This window comes from Curcuma longa, chromosome 1 (assembly GCF_044706935.1).
Source record: "Curcuma longa cultivar G26 ecotype Majalengka, Jawa Barat chromosome 1, ITB_CL_G26_1.1, whole genome shotgun sequence".
Taxonomy (NCBI): Eukaryota; Viridiplantae; Streptophyta; class Magnoliopsida; order Zingiberales; family Zingiberaceae; genus Curcuma; species Curcuma longa.
The window spans coordinates 13,412,279-13,429,107 of NC_133861.1; the positions used below are offsets into that span (position 1 = coordinate 13,412,279).

General features: G+C 38.1%; 1 protein-coding gene and 1 pseudogene across 2 annotated transcripts; one reads left to right on the plus strand and one right to left on the minus strand.

Annotated features, from left to right (window-relative positions):
* The first annotated feature begins 488 nt into the window (after positions 1-488).
* LOC141833427 (DEAD-box ATP-dependent RNA helicase 37-like) lies at positions 489-8,103 on the plus strand. 2 transcript variants are annotated; one of them, XM_074720875.1, is made up of 7 exons: positions 500-568; positions 716-1,587; positions 1,659-1,742; positions 4,293-4,535; positions 6,452-6,619; positions 6,765-6,878; positions 7,304-8,103. In XM_074720875.1, the coding sequence occupies exons 2-7, from the start codon at positions 805-807 to the stop codon at positions 7,799-7,801; spliced, it is 1,890 nt and encodes a 629-aa protein (XP_074576976.1). In that variant the 5' UTR covers positions 500-568; positions 716-804; the 3' UTR covers positions 7,802-8,103. The 2 variants fall into 2 exon arrangements, with proteins under 2 accessions (XP_074576968.1, XP_074576976.1); XM_074720867.1 differs by having other exon boundaries at positions 489-1,587.
* Positions 8,104-13,521: 5,418 nt separating this feature from the next.
* On the minus strand, positions 13,522-15,733 carry LOC141821431 (protein neprosin-like; annotated as a pseudogene).
* Positions 15,734-16,829: the final 1,096 nt, after the last annotated feature.

Consider the following 16,829-nt stretch of genomic DNA (forward strand, 5'->3'; position numbering starts at 1 on the left):
TTTTTATTAAAAATTATTTTATTTGTTAATAAAATGATATAATTTTTAAATATTATTTTATCTTTCGTCAAAATTAAATATTACACTGGTATAACATGAATAATAATAAATTTTAAATTTTAAAAGAGTATAATATTTGATTTGGATTGAAGTACGTGAAATATAATATATTAAATTAAAATTCATTGAAAAATTTATAATTAATTATCAGATAAAAATCTTAATAATTTGATTTCAAATTCAAAAAATATTTTGATTTAAATATATTTTTTAAGACTCCAAATAAATTTATTTAAAATTTTTTTAGATTAATTTAGATGAGAGGAGGAGGACAGTTATATTATTTTACACGAATACGATGTGATAAAAAATTAATACAGGCGCCCCCGTACGCATACAGTTCAGTAAAAAAAGATATCTTTCGACTTTTACCCAAAATAATTACTTCCCATCTGTATAAAATGAAAACCAGCAGGAGCACACTTGATATTTCTCTTGCACGCGTTCCCGAATGAAACTAGGGTTTGTGGTTCCTCGCAATCCACGACGACTGGTTCCATCTCACCAGGTAGCATTCTCAATTGAACTCTTTTTTGCCTTCTCTTTCTCCCTTCCCATCGATCTTTGTTCTTTCTTCGATTGCTGCTACTTTTCTACATCGTCGCGTGCATTAGAACGAAGAGAAATTTGATCTTGGTGGTATTTTCGGTGCAAGGGTCCAATCGAGGTTTCTAGATCAGTAGTTCTGTCGATCTGATACTTTTTTTATTTGGGCTGGAAAGATCGGGATTTGTTTCCTGAATTATGCGAACATCATGGGCTGATGCAGTCGCGAACGCCGATAGCTCGGCGGCCGTGACCAGTGATTCCCCTAGCAACGTTGCCACCGTCGCTCCTTCCCCCTCCCGTGGTGGTCGTGCTGCCTACGTTCCTCCCCATCTTCGCAGCCGTCAGCAGTCTTCTGAGTCCTCTGCTGCCACAGCAGCGCCAGCTATTTCAGACGCTCCTTCACTCACCAGGCAACCTCCCCCTTTTGTTACCCCAGCTGCAGGCGGAAGCCGCCGGGGTGGTGGCCCTATTCGTGACCCAATTCGCCCTAGTGCTAGTGGTGCGAGGGGTGGAAGTGGCGGCTGGAGCACCAGAGGTGGTGGGTGGGACCGGAGGGAGCGTGAGGTAAACCCTTTTGCCAAAGATGACGATACGACTGAAGCTGCATTTGATAGCCAAGAGAATTCAGGGATTAATTTTGATGCTTATGAAGACATTCCTGTCGATACCAACGGTGAGAATGTACCCCCACCAGTTAACACATTTGCTGAGATTGATTTGGGAGATGCACTGAATGAGAATATAAGGCGATGCAAGTATGTGAAGCCAACCCCTGTCCAACGCCATGCAATACCTATTTCACTTGCAGGACGGGACCTTATGGCCTGTGCTCAGACAGGATCAGGAAAGACAGCAGCTTTCTGCTTTCCTATCATTAGTGCAATCCTGAGGCAACCCCCAGGACAGAGACAAAGAGGATCAAGGATGGCTTGTCCACTTGCTTTGATTTTGTCCCCTACCCGTGAGCTATCTGTTCAAGTATGTCGTTTGATTTTCTATGGGCCTTTTACCTTGTTTGATGGTTTTCTTAACTTTATTTTGCTCTACAGATACATGAGGAAGCCAGGAAATTTGCTTTCCAGACAGGTGTTAGGGTAGTAGTTGCCTATGGTGGAGCTCCTGTCAATCAACAGGTTTCTCTTACAATTACTATGATAATGCTCGCTTTGATAACTTGTGGTTAGATGAATCAACGTTGGCAAAGGCAAATCCACACTAATTAGGCCACTATAATGCTTAAGCAACTAGGTGTCTTTGTTTTTAAAGGATGGCTAAAATTTCAGAAGTTCCATTGGATCCATGTCTTAGTATTTTCAAGATTTTAAACAAGCGAATTATCCTATCTAGTAATCCAAATGGATGGTACAAAATCACTGTAAAGATTGCAGGCTATTGCAGTCAAAAGTGCCCAGTATTTAACTGTTAGTTTAGGTAAAAGTTGCCTGTTCAAAACAAAAAAAAAAACTAGTTCACGATATAAAAAAATACTGAGTCAATAGGTAAGAAATTATCGATTCATTTCTTGATGTGCATTGGTTGCAACTGCTAAAAGCTTCCTCATTCCTTGGCTGAAATATGTTTAATAGATGGACTTTGTTATAAAATAATGGAATATAACAACATCCAAGCCTTCCCACTAGGTGAGGTCGGCTTACAAAATAATGGAATATGTAAAAATATTTTTTTTGTGGCTCCTCCCGTTTAGATTTAGACTTCAGTTTCTATTTTATAATTCAGTACAACCTCCACTTGCAAAATATACACAGTATGAGGATATGTAATGCTTACTCGAAGATATATAATATTGGTAAAATACAAAACTGAATATCACCATCTGCCTGTGGTTTCTAATTTCTGATAATTAGGTGTTACTTACCCTTGTGTTCTGATAGGCCAAACAGCCACAAATTCAGATGTTTACTGGCTAAATTTCCCCCTTTTTGTTAAATTCTAACTTTTTCAAGGTCACTACATAGCTCTCAATGTTCCATCTTAAAGTTGGTAGAAGGTAATAATTCCACATTATAAAATATATTCTGTAAAATTCTCGTTAGAGTTACAGATAAAATTCAGCACGTATGAAGTTTTGTAGTCTGGTTCACTTGGGTGAGTAGTGGTTGCAAACTGTTACTCGGACTCGAGTAAAACTATTTGATATGGGTACATATCTAGATCTGGGCATCCTCTTAAGACTAGTTGGTGCAAGAAACCTTGTGTTGAATCTTTATGGACTGGCAAGCTGGTCAGGCACATGATTATCAGCTTAACGTCTTTCGACTTTGAAATCCACGAATACTCTTCTTGTCCAACTGTACTCTTTTTTCTTTTTCTTTAATAAGTATTGAAGATCTTTTGCACGGCAATAGCATGCTTGTATTGTAATGAGAAATCTGTTCCTGGGTTTTATAAGTCACAAAGTTTATACTTGCAGTACGCCACCTAAATTTTTATCTGTAAATTTATCATCCGTTAAATCATTTACACAATGCCATGAACGACTATCGCTTATGAGGAAGGAAGTTCGGCAGCAGGTAGGGCATTCAGATCAAAGGCTTAAGTTGGATCCCATCACGAACCCTTCCTTCTTTTCCTTATTGCTCCGATGTCTCGAGCTACAGTGAAATGGCATTATCATTATTAAATGCCATATTCGACTAAAGCAGTTCTGTTCTAGGTTATATACCATGAAGATATGAAACTCTTTGGCAATGCCTTATTAGCTTAAGTTGGCGACCAACTGAAGGGTATAAGCAAAGATTCTCCTTTCATGTACGCTTCACCTGGGGTAGAATATGAGGAGTACCCGTTAAGAGAAAGATCGGAATATCAGTTACACTATACCATTTAAGAAACATGTTTATTTATATGAGAAATATCCCCATTAGGCTAGAGGTTGGTGCTTTTGCTGGCCAGACAAGGTCCATGAGCAATCTATCTTTAGACATTTGCTTGAGCAATCTATCTTTACACTATAGCATTTGAGAAACATATTTATTTATTTGAGAAATATCCCCATTAGGCTTGAGATTGGTGCTTTTGCTGGCCAGTCAAGGCCCATGAGCAATCTATCTTTAGACATTTGCTTGAAACATGGAAAGCAAAAGGCGAATGACATACCATGTGTTTTTTTTGGTTCAGAAGTTTTCTAGAGGGAAAGTATACAACTTTACTACTTATAACAAGAAACTTATCGACAGAAGATGAAAGAAAAGAGTATGAAAGATGAACATACTTAGAAAAAGGAAGGGAAGGAGATAAGAGAGACAAGATGATAGTTGTTTTCAAAATTAGATGAAGAAACAGAAGGTTATGGTTGTTTTAATTGTCAATACTTCTGTGGTGTTTTGTCATATCATGTTCTTACAACTGTCAACTATAGTTTTGGACTACTTGTCTAATTGGTGATGTCCATAGGATTTAAGTGTGAACTTGAGTGTGATTTTATTGTGTGATGGCAAATGCAGCTTTAAGTGCATTCATATCATCCATTTAAAAAAAAATGCAAAATATGTTGGGATATCGGACATCAACTCAACAAAGAATCTTATTATCTTTCATTTGTCTCAATCTGATTTTCCTTCAATGCATCTAAATATTGTGGAATGACATTTATGGGATTATTTTTTGTGTTGGTATATTGCTGTTCCTTTGTGTTATGCATCTTTTACTATTCATGTTTGCAGTTGCGGGACTTAGAAAGGGGTGTTGATATTCTTGTTGCAACTCCTGGTCGTCTGGTAGATTTGATGGAGAGAGCCAGGGTTTCACTACAACACATTAGATATCTGGCCCTAGACGAGGCTGATAGGATGTTGGATATGGGCTTTGAGCCACAGATTCGGAGAATTGTTGAACAGATGGACATGCCTCCACGAGGTCAAAGGCAAACTATGCTATTCAGTGCCACATTCCCAAAGCAGATACAGGTTTTTATCTTTCTGTTAAATAAATTATTCACTGTATTCTGGTGATTGAATTGTTAACTTAAAGTTGTTTGGAAAGAGATTGGTTTATGGACTTTTCCTATTGATGATCAAGCCGGAGTAATCTTGAACCATGGGCCGCAATTGGAAGGCACTGTAAGATAAGCCAAGGGATTTGCACGAACAAGCCTATGTTTGGTGATACCATAACAATTGATACAGTAGATGGCTGGGAATTCATAATATGCTTTTGTTGCATCTTAATGTCTTGACTGAGTGATCCCTTATTCTAAAAGCTTAGCTGTTAGGGAAGATTTTTATTCATAGTAATTGAATATGCATTGCTGTTTTAGAATGTGGTAATGTTATGCATCTGTCTTTTCCTATATGATAGGTGAACTACTGATACCTTTATTTCAAAAAAAAAGAAAAGAAGATAATCTTTGAAGTTTGAATTAACTCTGATGCTTATGAGACATGACAACAGCATGTGCTGCATTATCAAAGTGTTGTAGAATATCTTTTCATGATAGAAGCTAGATTATCATGTTGCAGTATTGTAATCTCTGCACAATTGCTAACTTATTTCAGGAAAATCTTCATTATGTCTCTATTCATTGGAATATTTGTTCCATGGTTCATTTTGGATTTTATTCAATTCAGATGGTGGGATGTTTGGTTATAGAAGCATTGCTAGTTAGCCTCACAGTGAAGTCAGTTAAAATAAAAAATAATTGGTGTTGAATAAATATTAATAACAGTTTGGGTATCTAGATTTTTTTTAACAATCTAAAGGGTGAAATGAGCACTATTGAATTATGCTAGGATGTCATCTACTAATACCAATATTGTAGGCTTATGTAAAGATCCAACACTAATTGCATTATGGAATTCCATTTCAAATCAAAATGGTTAGAACTTGAGCACAATCTATTATACTCTCTCTCTCTCTCTCTCTCTCTCTCTCTATATATATATATATATATATATATAGATATATATATATATATATATATATATATATATATATATATATATATATATATATATATATATATATATATATATATATATATATATATATATATATATATATATATATATATATATATATATATATATATATATATATATATATATATATATATATATATATATATATATATATATATATATATATATATATATATATATATATATATATATATATATATATATATATATATATATATATATATATATATATATATATATATATATATATATATATATATATATATATATATATATATATATATATATATATATATATATATATATATATATATATATATATATATATATATATATATATATATATATATATCTATATATATATATATTCTTAATCTCTTGTTCACTTTTTAAGTATGGCAGCAGATACCTGCATTTTTGGGTACTATCAAAACTCCAGGCAGATGAATAAACCTCTATTCTACTTGATCAATTTGAAGTTTTACATAATTTGAAATTTTTTTAGGATTGCAACGGGTAGCTAGATTTTTGGATACTATCCAAACCCAAGCTTGATTAATGAATCTTGACTTGATCAAATACTCATTTCAGATGATAAATGTGTGTACCCAAGTCCTTGGTTCCCAACTTAAATGGACCCATGATTTTAAGCAAACTTGAATCTACACAGGACATACATCAAGTATTTATTGGGGTACTTAAACTCTATTTAAATAGGTTGGGTACCTTGGCTACCCAATTATCAGGTACCTGACTACTCATTGGCATCCTATTTCTTTGTAGGTTGATTTGCTTTTTCACTTCAGTTGTTTTTGAGTTTCTTGCCTTGTTTTTTTTTTTTGTGTTTATTTCTTTGATTGAGATGCTATTAGTTTGTATAGTAATATGTTTCAATTCATTTGCAGCGGCTGGCTTCTGATTTCCTTTATAACTACATATTCCTTGCGGTTGGAAGAGTTGGGTCAAGTACTGATTTGATTGTTCAGAGAGTGGAATTTGTACTTGATTCAGACAAAAGAAGCCACCTGATGGATCTTCTTCATGCCCAAAGAGAGAGTGGCGCCCATGGGAAAGTAAGATTCAGTCTATGTTATATATATATATATATATATATATATATATATATATCTACTTGATGGCTGAATTACTCTGTACTTGCCTTTCATTGCTACAATTTGTGAAAATATTTAGAAACATTTTTCACTTCAATTTCTGTAGCAAGCTCTAACATTGGTCTTTGTGGAGACGAAAAGAGGAGCTGATTCATTAGAACACTGGTTGTGTATGAATGGGTTTCCAGCAACTACGATTCATGGAGATAGGACTCAGCAGGTACTTAAATCAACTTGTTGCATAATTAAATTTTGCTTGTCTTTATTATTCCTCCGTTTTCAGTAGCTAATTTAGTATTATGAAACAGAAGAATAACTTCGGTAAAATGTGTTTGAGCTTTTGAGGATTGTTGTAAAACCGATACTTACCTGCCTTGTGCGGTAAATTTAACATTTGATCATGGGCAAGAGGGGTCTGGTTTATATGTCGCATATATAACATGTGCAGGAGTTGTAGCCGACTAGTTTAGTAGTCATGCTAGTGGTTTGTTCAATGATGCTGCAACGTGAGTTTAAAATTACAAATTTTAAAATGACTAGTAGTTATCGTGCTCTGTTGATATAAACACTGATTCTTTTATAGTTATGGAGTTGGTTTTTCTTTTGATTTCATCAAGTGCTTGATATTAGTTTTTTTACTTTCAGGAGAGAGAGGCCGCTTTGCGATCTTTCAAGAGTGGTGCTACGCCAATTCTTGTTGCAACTGATGTTGCAGCACGCGGGTTGGACATTCCCCACGTGGCACATGTTGTTAATTTTGACCTCCCCAATGATATTGATGACTATGTGCACCGCATTGGAAGGACAGGTAGGGCCGGGAAGTCGGGCCTTGCTACAGCATTCTTCAACGATAGTAATGCATCCTTGGCGAGGTCTTTAGCTGAGCTGATGCAAGAATCAAACCAGGAGGTACCACAATGGCTCTCTCGCTATGCAGCAGCCCGTTCTTACAGCAGTGGAGGTGGCGGCGGCAGAAACCGGCGATCTGGTGGAGCCCGCTTTGGCGGTCGTGACTTTAGGAGAGATTCATCGTACAATCGAGGTGGTGGAGATTATTACAACGGGGGTAGTGGATATGGAGGGGGATCGACAGGGGGCTCTTCCGGCTACGGTGGTCCAGGAGATGCAAGTGCCTGGGACTAACTAGCATTCTCCAGGAGTCGACTCTCATCCTTCATTTATCCTCTTCTCTAGGAATATAATTTTTCTTTTCAGATTTTGTTGGATCTATTTAGGAGTAATTTTAGTGGCTGTGTTGTATTTTATCTTCCCATTGGATGGCTGGAAAACTCGATTTGTCATTTGATGGTCTGATGGAGAATGTTTCCCGGCTGTCCCATTAACAAAACTTGGGCATTTGAATTTTCAGAGTTCATTCTCTGAGTTTGTAAATTCCTGGAACCATTAATAAATGCAGAGCGAGGCAAATGCCTTTCTGGAACGCATTCCATGGATGACAGTGTCTATTTTCCATTTGATTGGCAAAGAAGTTAGTAGATAATGATAGGAATAGCTAAATAAATAATACGTATTCCAAAATATAAATATCAAATCTTATTTTGTGATTTAAAATTATAAAAAAAAACCATGAAATATATATATTTTTAATCAAATAAAGGTTCCATTTTCTTTTACTTTGTCAGAGTTCAAAATTTTTAATTTTTGACATATATCTTTGGGTCCGTAGGTATGAGATCTATCTAAATGAAAGTTTTTAAAAGTTAAAATGATTTATTTGAACTCGTCAATCAATTTGTAGTTGGTCACGACGTAGGACCTTTGCTATTATTTTATAACTCTGTTGCGTTGTAACCAATTCAGTCCCGAGAGAAACTTTTAATAATATTCGCAACATAATCACGTGGAAGCAAATGATGGATAATTAAAAAAATTAAAACACGTTGCTCTAACTTCTCCTTATTTTTGGTATTATTTGAATATTTTTTATATAAAAAACAAATCACTAACCAAACAAGACCTTAATAATTCTATTTTTTTTTAAAATCTTTTAGCGGAATTGGCTAAGAAATTATATTCTCGCAAAAGTAAAATATTTTTTTTCATAAATGATAAAAAAAACTTTATTTCCTGAAATAATAATGAATCACATGATATAAAAAAAGCCATGAAAACAATACAACAATGATATCCACCACCCACCCACAAATGCACTCGTACATACGTGGCACTCTCCTCCTCCACCGCCTTTGTACAACATTACTTAACAGAATAAATAACCAAACGCAAGGGCGGCCGCCGAAGCCGCCGCGGCAGCAGCGGGGGACGCGGACGTCGGAGCAGAGGAGGCGGGCCCCGGAGCAGGGGCATCCGCGGCAGCGGCCGTCGAGGCCATCGCGGCGGCGATCATGGCTACGGCGAAGAGCCTGAGCTTGATGGACGACGCCATATTTGCTAGTCTTGGTGAAGAATGGAAGCGGAGGAGGAGGAATTTATAGAATGCAGAGGGAATTAGTGCCCTTGGGATTGTGGAAGGAAGAGAGGGTTTGGAGGAGGCGTTTTATAGGAGAAATCCATGAATAATTGTGGACAAGCACAGCCTGGCTTCAATGGCGCTTAGAGGCCTGCAAAGAACAGCTCTCTCTGTTTGGCGCCACGTTTTTAGCTGGCATGAGACTTTTGCCTGGGCCATCGTTAGCTGCTGCTCATCTGTCAGAAGCAACTACCGATGTTGGACCATTCATTCAGATGCTGTCAAAATAATTTAAAAAATCGGACTATTATCCAGCTAGTAGATTCATAAATATAATGTCAATTCTTTCTAGCCTGTCTTTAAGTTGTCGTCTTCTGTAATTATGGTGGTACACCGCGATCATCACTACAAAATACCTTAAATTTACCCCCTTTTTGTTCTCTGCAAGTCTCTCTCTCTCTCTCTCTCTCTCTTTTGTCTTTTTTTTTCCATGGCAAAATTTTTCTTTCAGTACGATGAATCCGTCTTACCCTTAGAATTTATCTACGAGGGGATCAGCGATGAAGAAATCTTCGCGGTAGAAGAACTCTCTTAGTTGATAACCCAAAAAATAATATTATTTTATTAAATATCGTAGAAGATCAAGTCAATAATCAACGAATTCTATGATGTGCACACCTCTCAAAGATAACCGCTAGAGAAGGGTGCCGAGGGCAAGTCTAAACAAATCACTTCGACGTTCAAATTAGAATTTTATGAGGAAAGAAGTTTAATGACTTAGAGAAATTAAGATTAATGTGTGCATATCTGTGCCTATGAGTATAAGCCACCTTTTACAGAGTTGTTAATGAAATATTTAAAAATATTTGAAATATTTTTATTCTCCTGGTAAAACAGTTTGTTTAAGAAATATTTCAAAATATTTTTCTTATTCTCCAAATGAAATGGTCTTAAAATTTGATAATTTTAAGAATGAACTAGCTTTATAACTTTATTTCGCATAACACGTGGAGATAACAAATTTTTATCACATCACAAGTATCCCCAATTAGTCTAGTCGAATGAGGTATAGTCCGATTAATTGACTGTGCTAAGTTATCATTGGAATACCTTGATGAGGTGTCATCACTCCACCCCATATGGATGAAGTAGCCATAACAGGAGCTCGAGCTCGAGGTTCGGTGTAAGGCTATGTCACGAGCTTGGAGCTTGCATGGGGTTAAGTGCTTTAGGCCTGTCGTAAGGCTAAGTCGCGAGCTCAGCACTTGGTGCTTCAGGCCTATCGTAAGGTAATCGCGAGCTCGAGATTCGGTGCTTTAGATCTGTCATAAGATAAAGTCACGAGCTCGGAGCTCGATGTTCCAGGCTTGTCGTAAGACAAAGTCACGAACTCGGGACTCGATGTTCTTAGCCTGTTGTAAGGCAAAATCATGAGTTCAGGGCTCGATGTTTCAGACCTGTCGTAAGGCTATATCGCGAGCTTTGGGCTTTATGCTTTGTGCCTGAGAGTTTTGAAGCACTTCAAGAAGAAAAATATTAAATTTATAAAGCAATACTGTATGGATTAACGACTCGTTAAATGAATTATAAGATAAATAGAGTTAAAGAAGATATCCTGATATTCGGAGAGAGTATAACAGAATGTTTAGCTTAATAATAAGGGCGAACAATAAATCAGCCTTATGGAGAAAATAAATATATAAAAACCAAGACCTTGCTAGGAGTTATAAAATCCTAACATTCTTCAGAGGGGCTAAAGTGTTATAGCATCATGAAAACCAACATCGTACAGTTATACTTATTTTGATATTTGACTTTTATTCCTAGAAAAGACGTCATAAGAAAGCCTGAATCTCGACTAATAAGAAAACAAAATCTTCTCTGTTGTTGAAGAAATATTATTTGAACCATCTTTGAGAGAAAGAAATTTTATGCCAAAAAAAATAGCAACTAAAGAGTAATTGAAAATTTTTGAGTAATCCTCAAACAACAGTAATTTTTATTGAAACTTTTTGTGTCATTTTGATATGCATATATACCGAGCTTTCTGTTGTATTGATCCAACTTGGACAATAATTTAAACTCCTTGCTTCATCATGAAATGAGAAGGCTGATATAAGAATACCTATAATATCCTGGATCATCGTAGAAAACACATAATTTGCCACTTCACGCACTATCACTCCCACCGATGAAGGGACCTAAAGAAAAGCTGAGCGAACGGATTAGCAGGATGCTGGGGATTTCTAACAGGCTACTCTGACACTCAAGTCAGTACAGGAAGGAAGAAAAAGAAGTGTATGAAGTTGTTGGAAATTGAGAGAGAATCTTCGTACCTGTGGGAGGGATCATATACACTCACAAGAAGAAATCTTCACGTTGGCATGGGGGCAGACCCCTGTCGTGACTGAGGGGGCAAATTCTAACAATCACTATCAAGTGGCTCTGACATGTGACATTTGGGGGACCAAATCTGGCAAGCTCGTTACCGCTCTATGGTCAGGCAGTGTTGATTATTCTTACCTTTTGACCGTAGGTACAGACACAAAGGCATCCAGGGGACTAGGTCTGACAACCTTGTAACTACACTGATTCTTTAGCAGGGCTCGCACGCTTGAGAGCTTTTGACATCTTTTGGGATAGGAATGGCCAATAAGGAGAGAGACGAGTCGAGGTCAGAATGGCCGAGACGAGGACCGAGTGTCCGTGATGGTCGAGGTCGGAATGACAGAACCAATCCATCTAAGATCGATTATTGACTCTTTGACTTGCCACATCTGCTCGCTTCTTAACCTTCGCTGCAACGTATGACTACTCAAGATTCGCCACATCTATTATATTTCTAACATTGATGAAATAGTTTAAATTTGTTTGAGCCTTCGTTGGCAAGGTCGGTCTGTCGTCAACTTCAAGCTTTAGATTTGCTAGTAATGGGAGAAACTGTTGATTTTTACGCTCCGTCCGCATGACTATATCCGAGTCTAGGGAGATTGAACTGTGAAAAAGATAATTGCTGATGGATGCCGCTATTTTGAAACCAAAAGAGTTTCTGGAGACACTTCAAGTAAACAAATATTAAATGAAATAATACTGCAAGAATTAGTAATCAGATGAATGAATTATAAGATAAAGAGTGTTAAACAAAATATCCAGATAATCTAGAAAGAGGTTTATGCTCAATATTGAAGATTCTATTTTAATAATGACAAAAATAACTCCTTGTCTGATGACATTTGCTAGCGAGTATATATCTTGAGCCAACACCGTCGCTAACGATTCAAAAAATGTATTAATTGGCATAATAATCTTCATTGTCTTCAAATAATTATTTAGAACTGTGCAACTAGAACATTACTACAAATTCAGAATCCCTAGTATCATTGTATAGAAGAGCATAAATTAATAATAGCAATGATCATCAATTCTTCATTTAAAGGGTGTAATCATCCTTTCTGGACATACAACTCTAAATAATTAGTCCACTAATAAATGTAGGAATAACAACTTTAATTGGCCTTCGAATATTGTTTGAATATTATGCATTAGTTCTATTATGATGCAGTAATAAAAGTTGCAGAAAAGATGAAGATGCTTCCTTAATGCAACTCTGTGAGAATACTTTAACATGAAGAATACAGATAATGAGATTTGAAGAATAATTGATCAACACAAAAATTGACCATTTTAAATATGCACATCCTCTAAGTGTGTTTGAACTTCTTTGATAATATAAACTAGATCAATCTTTGACTTAAAGGTTAGTAAAAATTGAAGGAACATATAGATATAATTTGTATGATTATGTCAAACTTGTACCATATGATAGATACCAACCTCATTAGCATTGTAGACATCAAGAACATGGATGTTGAGTGATTAGAATAATACTTCCTCATTAAATAATGTACCAACAGTAGGTAAGGACAACTCTCAATGAAAAAATAACCTATCTACTAAATATATAGACTATTAACTTGTCGATGAATTCAGAGACCACGAAAACTTCTGATTCAGATTCATGTAGATCAAGATGATTTACTTTGGTAATTGATTGCTCTTGGTGTCATCTCCCAGAAATCTTCATCAACTATAGAATTTGTGAAATAGAAAACTGAAGTAATAGAAATAAAACGTGACGATCTTGCCACGGGATTGGGTCATTTCCAATTGAAGCGGAAGCTGCCAATCTCTCATAGCTAATGGGTGAAGGGGCTCTTCTGGTGTTTCAAGCAGAAGGGAACTGAGATGGCCTCGCATAGCCATGTCCGACCTCAAGCTTGAATCCTCAATTAAATATCTGCTTCTTCTCCTTCTCCTTATCTGCACTACATCGCGCAGGCGACCGACGACGTTGGCGATCGCCGACAAGGGTCAAACTCACCTTCCACGGAGAGAGAGAGAGAGAGAGAGAGAGAGAGAGAGACGAGGTCACAAAAAAAGGTTCGAACTAACAGTTATAAAAAGACTATTCGATGCTTAAATGTACAGAGGAGGGCTTTCGGGGTTCTATGGGCAATTGGGGTTCTTGCCAGGACCCCCATAGTAGAAGAAGTGCCCCCATTGGCCATTGTTGCCTGTCCGCACATCATAGCAGTTGGGTCGCTCAGTGAATGTGCCGACTTCCCGTGGAGCTTTCAGGTTGTTTGAATCGTCCACGATCTGCATGTTCCTGAAGTAGCTCGACTTGCTGAATCCTTCTTCAGGGAAATGCCCACTGCCCATGGCAGTGGAGGTGTGCTCGCCATCTGGTTCCGAGTTCACCACTTCCCCTCCCCATTCGATCATCGAGGCACTCTCTGCCAGGTACGAGAAGAGAAACGAAGGCCAGTAGCCCAGCACATAGTCGTTTCCGAACTGCATCCACCAATGCCCTTCCTTAGGATCCTGCTCACACAATTCAATTGGATCACTGGTCACTCCTGCAATTCAACTTCAGTATACATTCTCTTTTACCTTCCAAACGAGGATACTGACATCATACTGAGAACCCCCATATTTCGATATCGGAAAGATTGTCGCACCCATTGCAATTTCATTGTTAGTTTGAATGAATCCGGAGCAGAGCAAGTTGTAGCAGCCTGTTGCTTGATAAGAATCACTCTAAGTTTCACACAAATGGCATTAGAAGTTATCCAATCGCACAACAAGATTACTGAAGTAATTAAATTTATAGTTCTCTACAGATTGGATGAGAAAGAACAGTGTCGACTCACAGTCCAGTAAGTAAACAGTCTCGTGTTATTGTCTCCATACAAGTCCGGGCTGACCTGGTTATCGTCGAAGCAACACAGATTAGCATCTCTGATCAGAGAACGTCATATTTGTTCACAATTAATGCAATAGAAACAACCTGCCAACCAGCTTCAATGCTGTTGAGGTCCTCCCCAAAGGAGCCACCCAGAATCCAGAGCTGAGACAAACTAAACTCATTGGGCTGCTCAATCTTTGGCTCCCACACATTTATCGTCGCCTTTGCTCCGTAATATCGGTCCCCCTCTACATAAGCAATTGCATGCTACTCGAGAAGATTCAACAACGGAGCAGCAAATGAGCATGGCAGTGTGAAGGCGCAAGTACTTGAGTAATTATTGTTTTCTCTTTTTTTTTAATGTACTCTTTTCTCGATAGAATTCGATCACCTGATGGCCACTCTCATTGAGAAGGTCAGGGTCAATTGACATGGGGTTTGGGATGCTCCTGTGCCTTTTCTTTCCATAGCGTTTAACAGAGCTAGCCCTGAGCACATCTTCCCTCTTCGTTCTCCGAATGGGAATGGTGTCCTCAGGGCACCTCCCATTCTGATGCCATAGCTGAGCCATGGAGGAGGGAGTCTTGCTCTGTGATGCTGCCTTGTTCTCGGCAAACACTAAGCCTTCTGGGTGGGAAGATGGCATCGTCTGAAAATTTGGCAAGATATATTTAGCGAAGTGGACAGATTATCATTTCAGATAAAAGAAGAGAGGAAGAGAGACCTGGATAGTGTGGCTCTTGAGGAAAGGGTGATCAAAGGCTGGCTGATGAGAGATGTGCACACAGTCTATGATATCTCCGTCAGGGCTCTGCGATCGAAGATTATGATGAATATTTGAAACTTTTCGGTGACAAATCAAGCAAAAAGATGATGATCTCAGAAGGGAAGGAGAATTCTAAGAGAAACAAGCGAGAGAAAAAGAAAGTATATTTCTAGTAAAATTTCTTCGAGAAAGGAGAAGAAAAGAAACAATCTCAAGAAAATAAGGAGAGAAAGGAGCGACCTTTATGCTCGCGACGGCATGTTTGTTGAGCCTCTTGAGGTGCCGTTGCACCTCCAGCTTCTGCCTCGTAGGCGCTGCACGCCGGCTCGCGGTGCCGGCGGTGGCGCACGGCAAGAGAACCGCCGCCACCACCAGCAGCATCAGCCACAATCTCCACCGCCTTACGCTAACACCCGCCACCATCCTCCTCTCTCTCTCTCTCTCTCTCTCCCCCACCGAGTCGCTTGCTTTTTATTCTCTCACCCCCATTAATTTCTTCATAAAGTTAACACCTTTCTCACCTTCCAAACAAACGTTTCAAAATCTTTCCATTTTATCCTCAAATCCATCCGTTGGGGAGAAAGAGAGAAGATGAGCAGCGACAGCAGCAGTAACAAAGCGACGCACGCAATGAAGACTCCCTCCGGGAACGCGGAACAGAAGACAGAGGTCCAGGAAAAAGGTGCGACTGCGTTGGTGTCTTCACCCGCACTCTTACCGTACAATTACTGGGCGATGTTAATATTAATTATATCCACAGAAGAATACGTCAACTCATCGGTCGCTGTCCCCTTCAACACCACTGCAGCAGTGGCAACACGCAACTCTCTCTCTCTCTCTCTCTCTGCTTCGCTTTTCCACCCAGCAGCGCGCTTTTTCCTGCCTCAAACAGCGCCTGCTTGCTGTCTCGAATTCCTCCCGTTGCTCCGGTGCGGTCCTCACGTGCATGCACGTTGAGCACGGGATCCCTGTTCCTAGATTTGCACTCATGTCTTCCGCCCATGTTTTGGACGCATCTGTTTCAACTTATATTTTCTAAACACAGTTCCAGAAACACGGCGATTTCACGGCGAACGAAGCAGAGTAGCAGGACGACGATTATGTATCAGACCCACTGAAAACAACGTCCCTGATACGCACAGATAACAATGGTATTTGAATTTTCCATCCTGGTTTTCAAACATGAGCTGCAACACAAATTAATTAACGATAGCCTGCTGTTCATCGACAGCAAAGAGACAATTTGTTGTACACCAAAATAAATAAAACACATTTAGGATGTTATTTTCAGTGTAAATGGAGATGGTAAAATATAGAGAAAACTTTAGCTATTGAGAGACACGAAGCAACTATGCCAAAATCTCAAAAGTTATCTTTATAGTTTTTACTGATCACAGCAATGGCAACTGACATCCAGGTCCATTCCTAACCTGATGAATTGCAGAATTTCAAGGGAAAAAATTTCAATCATGTCTACTTGCAACATAGTTGGGCCATCCTCCATTATTATAGAACACAGAAGAAGCACATTTTCCTTTTGCATTTGTATTTCTGAAGCACTTTACTCAGCACAAAACGTTGAGGAGGAAAAGGAGGATTCCTTTGGGCAAGAGCCTGTAGAGAATCTTAAAGCATTTCAAAGTATTCTTAAAGCTACATATTCTCTGTCTTCCTTTCCCTTCACCTTTCTTCCCTAGTGCTTGATGAACAACTCCAAACACAACAA